Here is an 18,603-nt window from a genome sequence, read left to right as displayed (position 1 = left end):
CCATGGTCGTGGTCTCTAATTTAACACCATTAATACGGAGACCAGGAGAGGTAATGAGCTCTAAGCAGTTCTCTTTATAATCCTAGCAAGACTCCACATAAATCATTAGCATAACGCCTGCCACTGCCTTTAGATGAGTTTTATACAGATTTTAGGTGGTTTACACAGTTTTTATGCAGTATTAAAGCAGGAGGAGTGTTTTCTGCTGCCCGTGATCCATCTCAGCTTGACTCATGTGGAAACGTGTGATGCCTCACGTGTTCGCCTCCCGCCTGGGCTCCTGCTACAGTGACGATGCTGGATGCGGGTGTCCCAGGCCCCCAGTCCCTGCTGGGCTCCCCTTGCCTGCCGTGCCGCAGCCGTGCGCGATGCCGGTGGCACACTGGCCCAGGGCAGGTGTGAGCCATGCCCCAGCTCATCCACACCAGCCAGGATTTGGGGGATTTACACCATCTCAGCAGTGCCAGTACGTTCAGGAATGCAGTCATGGGTAATTAAAAGGGCTTTTTATTTCCTTATTACCACATTTCCACTGCGTTCTCTCAACTTTTGCCTTCCAAGAGCAGAAATTAGTTCATTTAGAAATTTTTATTAAAACACAACGATTTCTGAAAAACACGCAGAGATTGCCATGGTCTCTCTTCCACGAACCAGTCCATCCCCAGCATGGCGTAACCTCCCACTGGTTAGGTAAGCCTCGTGGTGTCCTTTATCCACTTCAGGTACTTGGAGACCCTGGTGTAGATGCCATATTTACCTGGCTTGGCACATTCCTCGCCCCAGCTGGTGATCCCCGTGAGGAACCAGGTGCCCTCAATCTCAGTGGTGTAGGGACCTCCGCTGTCCCCCCCGCAGGTGTCACTGCCCCCGGCTGAGAAGCCCGCGCAGAACATGTTCTGCAGGATGGTGGTGGAGGTGCTCTTCAGGCAGGTCGGCCGGTCCACGAAGGGCACCTTGAGGATCTGGAGGGTGGTGGCCGGCCGGCCGCGGAAGAGCGTGCTGCCCCAGCCGCTCACCGTCCCCATCCCGAGCTTCAGCAGGGCATTGGTGAAGTCCCGGTTCCCGATGCAGATGGGGGTGACGTAGCTGTTGAAGCTGAGTGGCTGGTCCAGCTCCAGGAGGGCGATGTCGTTGTGGTGCTTGTTGATCGTAGCATCGTATGTGGGGTGGGGAAGGATTTTCACCACCTTGCGCCATTGCTCCGTGTTGTCTTCCTCGTTGGTGTTGTATTCACCTGCGGAGACAAATGTGGCTTGGGCTCCATGGCTGGGCCAGTGACCATGCCCTGAAGATGCCACCCCAATGTGACGCCACCCTGATGTGGTATCACCCCAGCCGGGTGGTTGCAAAGGGATGATCACTGCACACCCCAGCCCTTGGGAAGCTCCAGGCCTGGTGCCACCAAGGCTGCTTGCTCCTTGTCGAAGGGCGTTGGAGGTTCCCCCGTGGCAGCATCTCCTCGGTCCCCACAGCCAGCAGGACCTGGACCCCCCGATGTGACACTAAGCATGTGCTGGCTGACCAAGTGCCAAAGGTCCAGATGGTTTTGCCAAGGTTAGTCGCATTGTGGCTGTTCTCAGGATTTAGCACCCTCAAAGAGATGTAAGAGGATGTTGCCTAAGCATCAAAGTGGGGAAAGCCCCTAGAAATAAAAATCATTGTTCAAAATAAACTAGTGAAAAGAAACCTGACCTTGCCTTTTCCAAAACCCCACAGCCACAGAGGGCTAGGGAATACCCACCCCCTGCCCCCGATGCTCACAGGTGCCCTGGGTCCCTGCTCCCCTGACGAGGCTCAGCTGGTTGCAATTACAGGGTGATGCTGGCGGCTCCAGGCTCCTGTGATTGAGTTGCCGGCAGCCTGTTTCCTCCCCTCCCGGCTTGTGTAACAGGTAGAGGGAAGGGAAAATGTTCTGTGGTCTCAGGCTGGCAAGTGGGCAGCGTTTGGGTCTGTCTGCAGCCGAATCCCCTCTCCTGCCTGTGCTGCAGGCTCTTGAGCAGGATGACTTCTCTTCGCAGCCCAAGAGTCTCAGGGGGCGTTTAACCCCTGCTGCCGTACTGCTCCGTGCTTTGCTGTGATCTCCAGAACACACCGTCTCCTCTAAACAATATCTGCAGCGCTCCTGGCCCTGGCAGCGTCCTGTGTCTGCTGTGTCTGCCTGCGCGGAGCGGCGCGGAGCCCGGCGAGAGAGGTGAGGCAGCTTTCTGCGGTCGCATTAATGCCGGTGCCTGACGAAGGCGGCTTTGGTGGCTGGTGCTGCCGCCGTGCTCTGCGAGGGGCTGGTTGGGTTTTTTTGTTTGTTTGTTTGCAGCAGAGTGTGAATGTCAGCCTCCTCGCAGGCTGTGTTTCTACAGTGTCGAGGCAAGACAGATGTGGGGGAGACTTTTAGGAGGTTTTTCTTATTCTACAGCTGCTTGCTGTTGCTGGGGACCTGGATATATGCTTTAGGGAGAAAAGCAGAGAGGTAAAGGGTAGGGGAGGGGAGTGCTGCTTCCACCCCCTGCTGTTGATTTTTGGGCCTCCCAGGATGCTATAGACACTTAGCATCCTTAGCTACAGTGTCAAGGCAAGACAGATGTGGGGGAGAATTTTAGGAGGTTTTTCTTCTGCTACAGCTGCTTACTGTTGCTGGGGACCTGGAAATATGCTGCAGGGAGGAAAGTGGAGAGGCAAAAGATAGGGGAGGGGAGTGCTTTGTCACCCCCCTGCTATTGATTTTTGGGCCTCCCAGGATGCTATAGACAAAGCTGAACACTTAGCATGAGTGGACGTGAAGGAATGGGATGTTGCCCGTGCAGTGTATGTGGTGCAGGTGTGAATCCAGTAGTCCCTGAAAGCCCTACAAAATCCTGTTTTGCTTTCTTGACTTGCTGCCGGGCCACAGTCCTGCCCTGGAAGCCCCGCGGTGCCGCAGAGCGGTGTGAAGGTAGTGTGAGGGGAGGGATAACATCTCCTAAACAGAGCAGGGACGTGACGTGCAGGAGCGAACCTGAAAGGAGAGGCGGTTTGCATGCAGATGCAGCAGATGCCAAACCTCTGTTCAGGTGGAAATGTGTTTTTCTGGGGGGAGACTGTTTTTGCCCAGGGTATCTTGTGCTTTCTCACACTAGTGGGTGCAAGGCTGGGCTTTGTGGCAAAACTGCCTGAAAAGTAGATGGCAAAAAAAAATGCTGTGTGCAAGCCGTGAGCCTCATCGGGGGGTGTCCAGCCCCACGGCACTCGGTCTTCATGGTCCAGCCCGGAGCTTGGCCGCGTTAACGTGGAAGATGAAGGTGCAGCTGGAGCCCTCTTGATGTGAGCTTATTTCTTCTGTAGGTAGAAACTCAGTGCTTCAAGGCTCGGGTAGAGTGTCATTTTTGTCACATTTCATAGTGTTTAAACTGAAAGTATGACTCTTGCAAGACTCCTCTCAGTGCTGGTTGTAGCAATTATTAATCGCATCAGTGTTTCCCTCTTGTACCCATCAGCATAACCTTTCTACACTAGGTATTCATCCAGGGGAGAAAGAAATAATTTGGGGAAGCTGATTCTGCCACAGCTGTGACATGTGGCACCGTGATGCTTGCCAAGGCCCTGTGCTGAGTTATCAGCAGGCTGCAACCGCTGGGTACCAAGAGTCGGGGGGGAAACACCATTTTTCAAGCAGATACACCTTTGTTTTGTAAAGTAGAGCCTCACTTGCTGTGCAGTCTGGCCACGCTGCCCCTGCCTAACTTCCCAGAGCCCCTGCTGTAAAAGCATGCTTCCCCACGTGCCATCCCCGTTTCTCTACTTCAATGCATTAATTCTATTTGCTTCTAAAGAGGTTAGAAGCAAAAGTAGTCATCTTCTCCTTGCAAGGAGCTAGTCAGGTTACTGGCACCCCTCTTGGACCAGCCACACAAATCCGTGCTCTGAGAGTTGTGTGAAAACTTCTTGTGACCCCCAAGAAGAGCAGAAATTCCTAGTCAGGTCCTATGTGGCCAGCAGAGATAAAAATCCATCACACCAGCTTGTGAAGCTGGAGAGGGACTGTTTACAAGGGCATGTAGTGATAGGATGAGGGGTAATGGCTTCAAACTGTAAGAGGGGAGATTTAGATGAGATCTGAGGAAGAAATTCTTGGCTGTGAGGGTGGTGAGCCCCTGGCCCAGGTTGCCCAGAGAAGCTGCGGCTGCCCCATCCCTGGAGGTGTTCAAGGCCAGGCTGGACGGGGCTTGGAGCAACCTGGTGTGGTGGGAGGTGTCCCTGCCCAGGGCAGGGGGTGGCACTGGGTGGTCCCTTCCAACCTAAACCATTCTATGATTCGTTGAAGCAGCATCTCAGCTGAAGTCCACCGGGCTGTCAAGCAGCCTGGGGCTCTCAGGTGAGCTTGCCTGTGGTCAGGTTGAGTTGTGTTTGCAAGATGGTCCAGCAGCTCCGTGGCTTTGAGACCAAGGCCAGACCCAGCTCACCGCTCCCACCAGAGGTGGTGGCACCTGCAGAGACCAGGCTGCCGAAATGCTGCAATCTGTAACTGGGGCCTTGGTGCCCCAAAGCAATTTGTCCCACGTTGCCGCCCATCATGATGGTGTGGGTCCCGGGGCTCTGTGCAATGCCTGGTGCCTGGCCAGTGCTAGCCCTGCCCCACGTCCCTTGCCTGTGCTGGCCCGATGCCACCTGAGGTGCTCACCTGCCACTGCCGTGACGTTGTCGCCTGGCTGCAGGCAGTGCGCCGCCGTCACCAACCACTTCTCATTGATGATGGACGCGCCACAGAAGCCCACGCCGTGGCTGTTCACCAGGTGGATCTGCGGGAGCAGAAGGCAGGGACATCCCCGGGTTTGTGTAAATCGGTGGAGAAGAGGAGTGGGGCGTGGGGGTTTTGTTTGGCTGTAGGGCAGGCTGTGTTCAGGTTGTACAGACCCAAAGACGCTGCTCCTCGGGGAGTCCCTGCCCCTCGGTCCCCTGCTCTGTGCAGGGGGTGGCCAGCACTGCCCCACACACGTGTTAGTGCCCCATTGCGCTTCTCCTCCCTCTGCGGCCGGGCTGGGAGAGCCGACAGCCCCGAACACAAACCTCAGCATAAAACTGAGGGCGGCCGAAATACAAGTGCATCCACACGTACCTCTTAAAAGTCTTTTGCCAGTGACTCCATCTTAACTGGTTAACTAGGGACAAAAATCTTAACCACCCATTCCATTTGGGCATCGAACTGCTTCAGTACGGGGCACAAGCCAGGACATCCCTTATGCTAAAACTTCTAATTAAATTGATGAGCTTTAAAAGAAGAATTTCTTTATAATTCATGTGAGGTGGCTCATCACTGTCCATCTGCCTTGAGTTTTCCACGTCTTTACTCATTTGATGCCTCGTTAGGCAGAGCCGGCTGCACTTCAAGGAGCTCCATATCCATAAGGAAGAGGATGGAGCTTGCCCATGGCAACGAGCTGCTGGCCACGGGAGGGCAGCGCAGGCTGCTGGTGGCCCAGAGTGCTCGTGGAGCAGCCAGAGAGGAAACAGGGACACGGTTTATAAAGCTCTTGGCTGGGATCTGAGCCCCACAACCACCCCCAAGCACCAGGGGGAATGTCGCATCCCTCCTGGCTGCTGCTGCAGCCCAGCAGGCCGAGTATCTTCACTTGCCAGCTGGCAAAAGGGCAACCGAGACTTTTTTTTCAGTGGGTGCCTGGTGAGGTAAAGGTCTCCACAAACAGAGGCAACTAGCCAGGCTTGGTGGGCTTGTAGCATGTGATTTTGCATGCTTTATGGGTACTGATTTCTCGTGTTTAACTTTCTGGTTCTCCTCTTGACTTACTGAGTGGTGCCAGCATCACCTGTGGTTTGTCCCACAAAGGGCTGTTGCACAGAAAGCTCTCTGTGGCTAGGGCAGCGGTACGGCCTCTGCCTTTTCGACACAAAATATGACATCCCAACCAACCTCCGGCTGCTGCTTCTGGTGGCCGTGTATGTCCCCAACACGTTACTGGCTTTTTTAGCTCTGAAATGGAGGGCAGGTTCTTGCTCCTGACCTTCCTACAGGCACCCTGCTCACTGCTTCGCTCCCTCAGCAGACATAGCGGGATGGGCTCATCTGCGTGAACGGGCATTTACGTCCCTGTGCGGGCACCTTTTCATGGACGTGGCCAGTGTGGGTCTGTGCTAGAGCTTGCAACAGAAAGAGATTTGCCATTGCTAAAACCTCATCTGAAATTATTATTTTGCATTCTCAGCCACTGAGGTTTCTGCATTTGCTGAAGCCAGAGTAGAATTTAGGGGCAGTAGATGACTTTAAAAAAGATCCAAGCCAGGAGCTACCTTTCATTTTGCCAACAATTTAGAAGTATTAGCAGAGGGGTGGGTTGGAGGGGGTTTCTTTGCAGCCCCCTCCCTTGCCTGAGATGTCACTTTTGGTGAAATAGAGATGACTTGGGTGTCACAAGTTGGATTTGGTAGATGTCACACAAGGACAGATCCTGTGTTGGCATAAATTATCATGGATCTATTGAAACTGATGGAGCCCCAAAATGAGCTGCATTGTTCCTTGCAAAGCTGTGCCTTGCAAAGCTACCCTCCCTCGGCATTTGGCTTAATCTTGGTAAATTCATGGACTACCGGGGAATCTCTTGCTATAGCTCAAATGCGGCTCCTTTGTGCCCCTCCAGGTAAAGCTGCTGTAACTCCGACTTGCAGACTTTTGCCAGGGCAAGTTTTGTTCTTGGGGCATAAAACCGTGTATAGAAAGAAGTTGTGCCCCTGTTAGACTTGAGATCTATTGCTAAACTAACCTCAGAGATGGGCTTTGGGTGTGTAGAAGGAAGATGATGCTGCATTCAGAAGGAAATGAATAGGAGAGCTGCAGAAATAGCCAGTACCTGCCAAGGCACCTCTCCTCTCATGCTGTCTGATCCGCCCACAACCCGGGTGCCCGTCTTAATTATCGGTGTGATTTTTGTGGTGGCAGCGGTGGCGGTGGTGCTGGTTTCTGTGATGTTGTCAAGCTCCTCGTCATGACCATCATCGTGGTCAATGGCGGTGATGTTCCAATGCTCAAAGGTGTTTATGGAGCGGGTGAGCTTGCTCTTTGCTTCAGGAGCCGTGATCCTCCCACAAGGATATGGCACTGGGAGAGAAAGAGTCACGGTTACAACTGGCTGGGCATCACGCTGAGGGTTACAGCGATCTGAGGAGGCAGGTCCTGCCTCATCTCAGCACTCTGTTTTGGGACCAACGTGGGAGACGCGGAGTCCCGGTGCAGGTGACATGTAAGAGCAGCAAAAGCATAAATTGTTTCTGGGCTTTAGAAATGACACCTGGATCACAGACTGGCAGGGGTTGGAAGGGACCTCTGGAGATGATCCAGTCCAACCCCCTGCCAGAGCAGGGTCACCCACAGCAGGTGGCACAGGAACGCCTCCAGGCGGGTTTGGAATGTCTCCAGAGACGGAGACTCCACCACCTCTCTGGGCAGCCTGTGCCAGGGCTGTGCCACCCTCACAGGAAAGAAGTTCCTCCTCATGTTTAGGTGGAACTTCCCATGGTCAAGTTTGTGCCTGTTGCCCCTAGTCCTGTCACCAGGCACCACTGAAAAGAACCTGGCCCCATCCTTCTGACACCCACCCTTTCAGTATTTATAAACATTGATAAGATCCCCCCTCAGTTGCCTTTTTTCCAGACTGAAGAGACCCAAATCCTTCAGCCTTTCTCCATGAGAGAGGTGTTCCAGTCCCCTCATCATTTTGGTAGCCCTTTGCTGTCCCCTCTCCAGCAGTTCCCTGTCCTTCTGGAACCGGGGAGCCCAGCACTGGACGCAGCACTCCAGATGTGGCCTCCCCAGGGCAGAGCAGAGGGGGAGGATGACCTCCCTCCCCCTGCTGGCCACACTCTTCTTGATGCCCCCCAGGATGCCATTGGCCTTCTTGGCCACAAGGGCACATTGCTGGCCCATGGGCATCCTGTTGTCCCCCAGGACTCCCAGGTCTCTTTCCACCGAGCTGCTCTCCAGCAGGTCACCCCCAACCTGTCCTGGTGCAGGGGGTTATTCCTCCCCAGGTGCCGCACCCTACACTTGCCCTTGTTGAATTTCATAAGGTTTCTCTCCGCCCAGCTCTCCAGCCTGTCCAGGTCTCTCTGGATGGTGGCACAGCCTTCTGGTGTGTCAGCCACCCCTCCCAGCTTTGTGCCATTGGCAAACGTGCTGAGGGTGCACTCTGTCCCTTCATCCAGGTCATTGATGAACATATTGAGCAGGGCTGGGCCCAGTACTGAACAGCTTTGAAAAAGAGGAAGGGTTGTGAGGGAGCGTGTTCCCAACGGGAGGGTGCAGCTGTGCCTGTATTTTGTGGGATGCTGAGGGACATACCCGGGAGGCAGCCGGGCGCTTGGCTGACATTCCTACAGCAAGTAGCTCCAGTACAATAAAAGTCCAGCTGGGAGAGGGCAGGAAATAGTATCTGCCAATTGTACAGCTAATCCTGCTTGGCACCAAGGTGAGGAAAACATTAATAAACTCTGTCTCGAGTTGTAGATTTTCTCTGTTAATGAAGATCTCAACTGTAGGCTAGCTTCAGACGAGCTCTTCCCATTTCTCTCCTACGCAGTGTGTGCCAAATTCCTGCTGATAGTGGCAGTCAAAATAGTAAATAGCATCAGGCATTGTCTTTCATCTGAAAAGCTTTCGACAGCACTGTGCAAACAGACATTAGTGTGAAATCAGATGTAAGTGTGGCCTACGGAGACTTCATTGTTTTTTTTTTAAACTGTCCGCTTTAGGAATAGGGCTCAAATAAGTGCTGAGTGATGGAAAGTGCCACCCGTGAGGTTAGGCTAGGAAATGAAGGTTTCAGAGCCAACAAAAGCTAAGGTTTTGCAGGAAGGGCAGTTACCCAACCTGAAAGATGATCTTATCGCTAACAGTCAAACTTTCTGGTCCGGTGAAAGTGATACAGTGTGTTGGGCAACACAGGCCTGAGCTCTTAATGTTCTCCATTAATGGAAGGACTCCCAGCATAAGATACTTCCTACGCTGATCGCTGAAAGTCAGCGCTTTTAGGAGCTGAAAGTGTTCCTGGCTGCAGCTATCAGACCTTCAGAAACCAACTCACCCGTGCAGGTGCCTGCACGCTAGCTTAGGTGTGCAAATCTGGTACTCTCGGGTGTCAGAAATACGACAGCATCAAATGTTAAAATGACTTTAGGTGACAAAATATTTCTCTACTCGGTCTCCTCTTTCCTCTACCAGACGTGCTTCTGAGAGAGATGTTCATGCCCAATTAACTTGCTGTGTTGCGGTGGGTTGGGATTGCTCGTGTTGGTGTGGTTGAGATAGCCTAACAGCCTAGGAGCAGGGTAAATTTGGGGAATATAACAACAACCACCTATGCTTTAGCCCTTTCTGAAGTTGCAACCTCAAGCGATGCATTTCCCCTCCACCCGGCTCAATACCACAGAGTCTAGTTTCTGTCAAGGGTCTTTGTGTGCAGGCACACACTGCTGGGAGGACAGCACCACCACAAAGCTTCGCTTGTTTCCACCCAACTCAGGTAATGATAAGACACTGCGTGATGGCAAGCCATGAAAAGGACCATCAGGAGGATTTGCAGTAAGAAAGATTGTCTTTTGTTCTGAAAAAGCCCGGAGCACCCTCAATTTAGCATCAGTAACTAAATAGTAGCTCCTCTTGGAAGAACAGGGGAGCGAGCTCTGGCTGGCTGGACACCAGTGCGTATGCTGGTGTAGCTGAACGTCACACTTCTGCCCCCAGAAAACTACTGATCCATATCTAGAAATATAAGATGGCTGCAAGTGGGAGAGGTACCTGTGCGAGCGGCCATCTGAAACAAGCATTTACCTTGTGAAAAATTTCCAGACAACTACCCTCCTTCTCCACCCACCTAGGCTAAAAAAAGGAGGTTTAAATTGTGTCCTTCAAACCTGACCCCATTGGGAAAGTGTGGGGTCAGGATCTTTTGCTAAGCAGGAAGACAAGGCTGGTCTCTATCAGGATATTGCATCTCTATGAGATTCGTGTACCTAAATTCAGGACAAGACCTTGGAAACTGTCACCCAAATCTCTTAAAAACACTTTAAAAGCTAACCTGTAGGTTCACAGGACTTTCCGTCTTCATGAAGCCTGTAGCCAGCAGCGCAGGAACACACAACTTTCTGCGGTGGGTCATGCCTGCAAAAGTGCTTGCAGCCTCCATTTTTGATTGCGCAAGTGAAGTCTGAAAGAAATGAAAATGAAACTGTGAAAGCCCTTTTGAAATACAACAGGTTAGAGATGTGTTGGGACTTGGGCCTTCAGACTCAGCCTATAACCCAGTCTGGTTGTTCCGGACTATGGAAAACGGGTGCTTGTTTGCAAGGAGAGTGTCCTCCTTCCAAATCATATCCCTGCTCGCAATGAAGGAGCAGCGGGCACCTGTTTGAGAAGGCAGGTTGAAGAATGGCCCTATGAGAGGTCCTGGCGCAGCCTCCTCCTGCCTCCAACAGCTGCGTGCTGTCTGAAATCTGGCAGCCTGACTGTAAAGGACTCCTGCAAATATTTGGTTACAAGCCATGTGATTTCCCCACCGTTGTGCTGCTTTCCTCCCACTTCGTGCTTAGGGCAATCCAGCCCTGCTGCGGATGCTGGTGGAGCAAACCCTGAGCCCAAGAAGGGCTTCATCCTGGGATCATTGCTGGGCTCGGAATTTAAAGCCATATGTTCTTCCTGACATACCAATAGATCATCGCAGCTTGACGTGGAAGACCCATTTCAGCAGGATGTTTGATGAAACGTGTCCTAACCTGAGGCACGGAAATTCCCGTGACTTGTGTGTGTCTTCTTGCGCTCCTCTGTGGTGGGAACACCGTCTCTTGGAGGTGGGAAACCACTAATCCACGGACACTCTTTTAATTCTCAGTGAGTTTTCAAATAACTTCACAGCAGATTAACTCCACTCCTACTTTCTCAAGGACACCCCCCTTCCTGTAGCCATTTTAATGCCATCATTTACTATTTTTACAGAGCTCCTTTTCACGCCTCACTTCTAGCTCTATTTTTGTTCCTGCCTCACTTCCATGAAAAATCTGCAATGAGACTATTTAAATTTGATGCAGCTTTGAAATGCTCTTTTTAACGTACACTCCTCTCTTGCCAGAGCAGAAGCTCAACTAGAAAGAGAATCTTTTATTAGTGCAGCGAGTCTAGCACATTATGCGAGTCGCACAGCCCCTGATTATATTATAAATATAAGAGCTGAATATCCCTCTTGCTTAAATTATCAGCTGTTTGGTTTTCACAAGCTCCTCAACCCATCAGGAAAATATTTGCCTTTCGTTTGCCTTCAGAATCAAGGTTGCTGGTGATAATTATAATTATGAATTTAGCGGAGTGCCATCAAGAGGAGGTTGCGATAATCCTGCCCTGCTCAGTCCCTGCCGCCCAGCCTGGCGTGAGAAGCAGGGAGGAGGAGGAGTGAGAGCATGGGGGGGGCCCATCGGGGTCGGTGGAAAACTCTTGCTTTCAGCGGGTAGAGCACGTCGCCCCTGATTGACGGGCAGCCCCGGAAAGGCTCGTGCTGGGGAGATAAAGGAAGGTCTCTGTGTCAACATTTGCGCTGGCAGCCGCAACATGAACAAGAGACCTTGAGCCTGAGTCTCTGTTGAACCCTGCGTAAGAGCAGGCACCTCGGTGCCCAGCAGAGGTGGAGCTGGGGCTCCACCAAGGGCAGGAGAGGACAGGGACATCCGCTTCTCCATCCCCAAGCACGTCCCCCGGTAATCCCATTGCCAACAGGCTGAATTTGCACATTCGTGCAAATTACAGCAAAGCGAAACATGTCTGAAGCAGCCCCTAGCAGGACGAAGCTCTACGCCCACTTTGATCCGATGGGAGTTCAAGTAGGCCAGAACAACCACAGGACGAGCCCCCAGTACGTACCTATTTCACAGTTTCTGCCTTCGTACCCAGGTGGGCACCAGCACACATAGGAACTTACTGCGTCTTTGCAAATGGCTCCATTTTTGCATGGATTGGGGTCGCACTGATCTCCATCTTGGAGAGAAGACAGGAAAATTAACAAACCTAAGTGCCCACCACGGCTGGTGCCGACCAAGCACTGGAGCCTTGCTCTGTGCAAGCCTCCTGTTAAAGACGAGCAGGAGACCACACACCTCCCATCTTTGTAGTGGAAAATAAGTCACATCCTGGCACCCAAGTGCACAGCAGACAATGTCAGCACTGGGTAACACCAGCAGCAGGGCTTTACCCAGGGTCCTAATGATGCACCCCGTCCCGCGTGGGTTAATTCCACTCCTTTCAGCAGAACACCTCTTCTGTCCTCTTCATGCCCCATCTCAACAGAACCTCATGCCTTGGCTAAGTTAGGCAAGGTTAGAAGGTTTGCTTCCTCAAGAGTGGTTAGAATTTCCTAATCTGAATTTGTTTAACACTACCGTCTTTGTTCTCTGAAGGTTTGGGCCGGTCCACTTGGGTTTGGAGACCTCTTTGTGTGTTAGGATTGAGAGCCTCGGTCATTGCTCTAAGTCTTGTACTACTGTTAACCGATTTGTATTTTTCTTCGTATGTCAGGGCTTTTATTTTCACAGTTGCCTACAGCTGAGAAGCTGAGGCTTTAATAAAAACACCCAGTATTGCAAAATTGGTGTTGTAACACTTTGGAAGAGTAAGTCAGTGACGTTAAACGACAAGGAAGCGTGCTTTGCAATGGTTGTGCCTTTAAAGGCAAGGAGGAAGGGGAATGTCTTGATGCGTTTGTGTCCTACCAGAAAGCGTGGCTGTTAATGGTGCTTTCGGGAAGGGGCTGGAATGCAAAAGGCGGATTGCAAGCAGGACAAAATGGTTCTGTCTCGTTTAAGGCATGGTGTCAGGGTTTGCGTGGAAGGTGTGGATCGCGGCTGTTGCTGCTGCCTGGCGAGGGCAATCGGGGCTTGGTACCACTCGGGTGCAGTGCGAAGGGTGAGCTCCTGTGGGCTGCACGTGTTGGGAACAGCAGCTTGTAAACTGAGCGGTAAACCAGGCACTTCGGATCACAGGGGAATATATGGCATTCATTAGTTTTGAAGAGCTAATTGGTTACAGTGGCAGGGAAGCAAATGCAGCGTTGGGTTTCAGCGGTTGGTTTTTCAGAGGACAGTCCTTCCATGCAAATGTAACTTCTTTATTTTATAGTCTGGACAGAATAATCTGAATTATTTAAGGCTTTTTAGTGAGATGTTCTGGGCCCTTCGCCAACCTACAAAGCGGTTCATTTATTGAAACGTCCTTAAAATTACTTTCAGATGCTTTAGTGGGCATTGAAATCTTTTTGGTAAGGGACTGAGGAGTCGTCGGGGACGCAAGCTGAAGGGGGGGAAAAAAATACATGGTGGAAAGAAACTGGTGGAGCAGCAAGGGTTTGGGACCACTGGTGTGAACTGCAAACAGCTGTTTGCTGTGATCACGTTGAGGCTCCACTTTAATATGGCATTTCTAGGGATTCACACTGGGCTTGGACGAGGCTGTGCCTTATCTGGAGATCTCTGCTTGAGAACAGAGCATTTGCCTTTTGCTGAAGGGGTGTTAATTCTTGCTGTCATGTTTTACTCTGTAACCACGGCTGAAACTAGAAGCCCAGAGTATGACCTGGGCTCAACAGATCCAGTGGTCTGTGTGAACTGGTTTTGTTCAGTGAGGTTTTTGAAGCTTGTTCAAAAAAACCTGAACAAAGAAAATGTTTAGTAATTATGTACTTTTTTTTTTTGCTTCAATTTTTATACAAAAGGGGCAGGCCCAGGCTGGGTGGCTGCAGGATTTAAGGTGCGTGACTGCCTAGCTCTGTCATAATACGGGTTCTGAATGCTGGAATATACTTTTTTTCAATAAACATCTGCTGCTTCTGCACTGAGAGATGACTATTATGTATTTGGACATGAAGAAAGCAGCTCTTACCAATGTATGTTTTCCAAAACTCCATCTGCAAAGGGAAAAAAAAAAACAACAAACAAACAAAAAAAGAGGTTTCCTTTGATTTCTAATTCCTAGGCACTTCCTGACTGAAGTAGTAAAGGGATGACTCCAAAGATAAAGCAAAAGACTTGTAGGAAAACAACCACCTCCGTAATCCCACTGGTGACCAACAAACCTTTAAAGCAGTTCCCCAGCCCGACTGATGGATCACAAATGAGAACAAAACACAATAGATGCCGCACTTGGCCCCTGCAGGTTCCCCCCTTGCAGTTCACCCAAAAGGCTCGTAGAGGCATGGGCTGGGGGGGAACGAGATGTTGCCATTTTGCAGCAGCGATACTCACCGTTTTCTCTGTGTTTTCAAACACCTCTCGGGCTTCTTCAAAGCTGCATTTTTCTTCTATGCATTCTCTCTCGAGGTTCCCAGGAATAACCTCTTCCAGTCTGTTTGAATTGGCTCGCCTTTGCCGCTGCAGAACCGAGCTCGCCTCTTTGTTCTCGATGAAGACTGCAATTCGAAAAGGAACAGGGGCTAGAGAGGAGCACGTGCCGTCGCGTGATGCAGCTGGGATGGGTTGTCGGGGCTCTGTTCTCCCAGGAATCAAGCCCTTTTCATGCATTCAACCCCCCCGCCCCATTGCCCCATGGCCAGGGATGTTTCAGGAGCATTATCGTCTACTTGAGGTTTCTTTGGTGTCTAAAAAGTGCAATCCAGAGAATCAAATCTTGGAGAACCAAGAGTGAAAGTAGACAATAGACAGAAATGACTGATGGTGACAGGCTGAAGTTTGATGCTTGAAATTCCCTAAAGCAGATGGTGTGAGTATCTCCTATCATGGAGGCACAGCTCAGAATAAGCTATTTGAGAGGTGAAAATAATAGGCCTTTTCATGCTGCTGCTTGGTGAAGTCTTGTTTGGACACAGAAATTGTCCTGCTTTAACTGTCTCTGCCTGTTTTGGCCCTGAAAAACCATTTGTCTCTGCAAGCAGCTGCGGCCCTTGGAAGCCATGAGCCATTTGCTTCTCCCCCTGCTCCTCGCGCTTGCCCAGGGGTCTGGGTACCACAATTTCGTGCTGACAGGAGGGGTGACACGAGCTCTCCTCACCCCCTGGGCCAGGTCACATCAACAAAGTGTTGTGCGTCCATCCACCTTCAACTTCTGACCAAGCTCCGGTACAGAAACCACCAGCAGAGTGCTGCTGGTGCTGCAAGGACCCCCAGTCCAGGTGGGATGTCCGCGGTGGCCACCAGCCTTCCCATGGTGGCTGCCTGGTGAAGGGCACAAGGACGTGCAGTGCCATCATGGTGCTACCATGAATGGCCTCCCAGCAGGGTCACACGTCCCATCAGCTGGGTCAACAGCAGCAGCCTCCCCATGGCAGCTACCTGGCAGGGTTTGCTCCTCACCCACCTCTTGGAGACCCCCACCTCTGCTGAGCACTCTTCTCTAATCCCACCTCTCTAAAAAAGACATTATTCACCCAGAGGATTGTTCCTGCTTTGCCTCTCCTCTCTCTCCACCCTTTCTTAGTGCTCGCAGCCATGTCTCTTTTTGTCACTAGATGGCATGGTAGAGCAGCTCTTCTTGGAGCTGCTGGTGGCCACCCTGGACACGGACCCTTATCTGGGGGCTCTATGCTGGAAGGGGTTCAGGCCTCTCTGAGGGCTATGGAGAGCAGGAGCTCAGCTGGGAGGGCAGAGAGGAGAGTGAGGGGCAACTACCAGTCCCTGGTTCCTTCTTATGGCTAACTTCTGATCTTCATCCAGAGAAGATCCCAGCCTCTCTGAATCCACAGAGGATTGGTTCTGTTGAACTCTCATGAGCCCCAAACAGGTTGCTCTGATTTACACCATGCCAGTGATGGTGTAATCAGCCCCTTGACTGAAAGATCTCTCTGCAAGAGACCGAACTAATTGTTTTTGCAATGCTTTTAATCATTGTAGAGCAAGTTTGCACCTCTGCCTTCCTCATGCTAGTGTGGTTTTGGTTAAAAACGAAAAGGAGTGCATTCAGATCCTGACCTTAATCTAGTTGTTTGGCAGTAGATATCGATGGGCAAAGCACTGACCTCTGAAGAAGCCAGGCTTGTTTCAAACACTGCAGCCCCTGAGGGGGTGGCCGGTCCCCTCCCAGCTGCAGGGTTGTGGTTTACATGTGGGATGTGAAGGTACACCCCCAAGCAAGGCTCCCTGGAGCATGGAGTCACAGCTTCGCTGGAGGAGACCTTCTCCCCATGGCATGGGCTGCAGCCTCCAGCTTGTCCCCAAGCCGGGCAGAAAAGGCTAAGGTGAGAATGGTGGAGTGGCCTCCCTTGGTTTTATAGCCCTATTGGGATCTCCATGTGCTTAGTGTCTGGGGTCCCGATGTGAGCATGGCTGCACATCACCCCGTGTGAAGAGAGGCAGCTGCGTTAGACCCTCTCCTTCATCTCTTCCCAGTGGGATGTGCCAGGCACCTGCCGTAATTAACCCATTTAATGGTGAGAACTCATTTTAATGAATGCAGCTTTGCCTCCCTCAGATCCCTCTAGGCTTTCTCAGTTGCTTACTGATCCCACATGCTGCTTTACAAGGTAAACCTGATTTGAACTGAAGATTGCAGACCCCATGGGGTCACAGATGCGGTACTCAGCCTGGCTGGAAACCATCCTCACACCAAGAATATATTCACACATGACTTATCAACTTCTGAACCGGTATCTGAGAGAAGAGATGGGTCCCTGGGCCAAGGGGACGTGGGGATGGATGTGTCCTGCCAGCCGGATATCGTATTTTCTAGGAGGTACACCTGGGTGGGTGGTGGTACCAATAGGAGGTTCTGCTCACTTTTCATTGCTAAGCAAACATTTTGGGAAAAGGTCCTTTTTTTTAACCTGTTACTCGCCACATTTTAATGGAAGAAGAAAGGCCAGCCTTGCACCAAACGAGTACTCACCCTGGATGTGAACCAGCCTCTGCTGGAACTGTTGCTGCTACAGATAAATCAAGCAACAGCCTGCATTACTATGTGTGATTGCCTACATCCATCAACCGCTCTATCTTGTCTACAGTTTTGGCTGCGTCTTACAGTCTTTGTTAAATTCACGCTGGGTTTGGCTTTAAACAGTTCTCGCAGTGGCAAATCCAATGACTGTTTTATGGCTGTGAGTACTTGTTTGTACTCCAGGACAAAGCGGCGGCACAGGCAAAGGTGTGGATGTTACTCCGCCAGCAACACTCTCCCCTTTTTTCCCCTTCTCTGTGTGGGTGCGTGCATTCTAAAATGGCTGAATCAAGCTCTGAAAGCTTAAAAGCCGCAAAAAAATTAAGAAAAATCCCATTCTTAAAATTAATCCCCGTGACACATTCTGCATAACATCAGCATAGAAACTACTATTTCATTCCCAAGAAAAGAACCAGAGCTTTAAAGAGAGGAGCTATAAAACGCAGCAACCCCTCTGCGCTCTCGTCTCTTACGAGACTGCGTGACCTGTCCCACCGTCAAGTGGCAAACTGTCCCTTCGCCTGTGCCACTAACCCCCCCCGTGCCCAAAAGTGAAGGACTTGCTAGGTTTTAAGTGAACCCACCTGTACTTTCGGCAGCAAGACACGCTCCCAGAAGACAGACGGAGAGTACGAGGGGGATATTTGCCATCTTCTTCGCACTGCCCAAACCTCTCACTGACAAATTGTTCAGGTCGTGGAGTTCAGTCAATAGTTCCAAAGTGCAAGTGCTTGTTTATTTATTCTGGGTAACCCTTTAATTTAAGGTCCCCAGATGTGCCATTGGCGAGGCTTGCAATGGCAGCATGGGTGTTATACAAGAGGACATGTCCATGTACAAGAAACCTGATAGGAAATTCCAGTCCTTGGGCTCATCTTCTGCCCTTTAGGATATTACTGCCATTTCTAGGGGGAGTTGAGCATGAGACAACAATAAATTAGCTCAGCTTCAGTGAACTTCTTTAAAGGACTGGATTTCCCATTCCTATCCGGGTGATGTTGTTGGTCATAGAAAAGTCCACAGTGGCATTTTCAAAGGCTTCAGCATGGTCCACATTTTGTCCAAAAGAGGCAGCACAATCCCCTTGAAGACCACCCTACAGATGATGCTTCCTCTGGGGGACCAGGTACCCTTGGAGCAGGGCTGTGCCAGCCAGCATGGTTTCACGCAGGTTATCTAATTAAAAACCTGGATGAAGCGAGGCGAGACTACTGGTTCGCCATCCATATCTGCAGGGGCAAACCCTGGAAACACCATGGAGTTTCCTAGGTCCTGTACTTGAGGCCATAAGAGGGGACCTGCAGCTGGGTGGCTTGGGCAGTGGGCTGGTGTAGGGATGTGTTGATACAATGCTGCATTTGGAGCAGGGAGAGTGTCCAGGGCAGGTCCACAGGCTGCTCCTCATCCACACTGGCCAAAGAGTGGATGAAAGGGAGGGAAGATGAGGGAAATAGGAAAAAAAAAAAAAAAAAAGCAGGTTTTCATACAGAAAAGAAAGAGCGGGTTTTCATATGAAACCATTCATGTTCAATGGTGGGTTACTTACAACTTGTAAGACCCATTTCTTCCTTTTTCCTGGCTTTCCTTTAATGTAAGAGCTATTTCAAGGTGAGTAATTACTTTTGGGAAAATACCGAATATTGTAAAAAAAGAAATGCAAGATTCCCTTTTGGAAAGGTCAAAAATCTCCGCTCCCCCCACACCCC

The 18,603-nt window shown here is 50.9% G+C and overlaps 1 protein-coding gene across 1 annotated transcript; it reads right to left on the bottom strand.

Annotated features, from left to right (window-relative positions):
* Positions 1-242: 242 nt before the first annotated feature.
* On the bottom strand, positions 243-17,604 carry F9 (coagulation factor IX). Its single transcript, XM_054215367.1, has 8 exons — positions 17,482-17,604; positions 14,257-14,420; positions 13,895-13,919; positions 11,885-11,998; positions 10,056-10,184; positions 6,834-7,081; positions 4,652-4,769; positions 243-1,234 (listed from the first exon to the last, which is right to left on the bottom strand). The coding sequence occupies exons 1-8, from the start codon at positions 17,546-17,548 to the stop codon at positions 687-689; spliced, it is 1,413 nt and encodes a 470-aa protein (XP_054071342.1). The 5' UTR covers positions 17,549-17,604; the 3' UTR covers positions 243-686.
* Positions 17,605-18,603: the final 999 nt, after the last annotated feature.

This window comes from Rissa tridactyla, chromosome 9 (assembly GCF_028500815.1).
Source record: "Rissa tridactyla isolate bRisTri1 chromosome 9, bRisTri1.patW.cur.20221130, whole genome shotgun sequence".
NCBI lineage: Eukaryota > Metazoa > Chordata > Aves > Charadriiformes > Laridae > Rissa > Rissa tridactyla.
The sequence above is the reverse complement of the archived record's forward strand: the minus strand, read 5'-3'. Positions and strand labels throughout refer to the sequence as shown.

Bases quoted from the DNA above. Each gene is read 5' to 3' on its own strand.
- F9 (XM_054215367.1), bottom strand. From the start codon at position 17,548: ATGGCAAATATCCCCCTCGTACTCTCCGTCTGTCTTCTGGGAGCGTGT. The intron at 13,920-14,256 runs GTGAGTATCGCT...TTCCCTTTGCAG, and splicing joins TTGAAAACACAGAGAAAACG to ATGGAGTTTTGGAAAACATA. The intron at 4,770-6,833 runs GTACTGGCTATT...CTGCTCCCGCAG, and splicing joins GAGGAGAGGTGCCTTGGCAG to ATCCACCTGGTGAACAGCCA.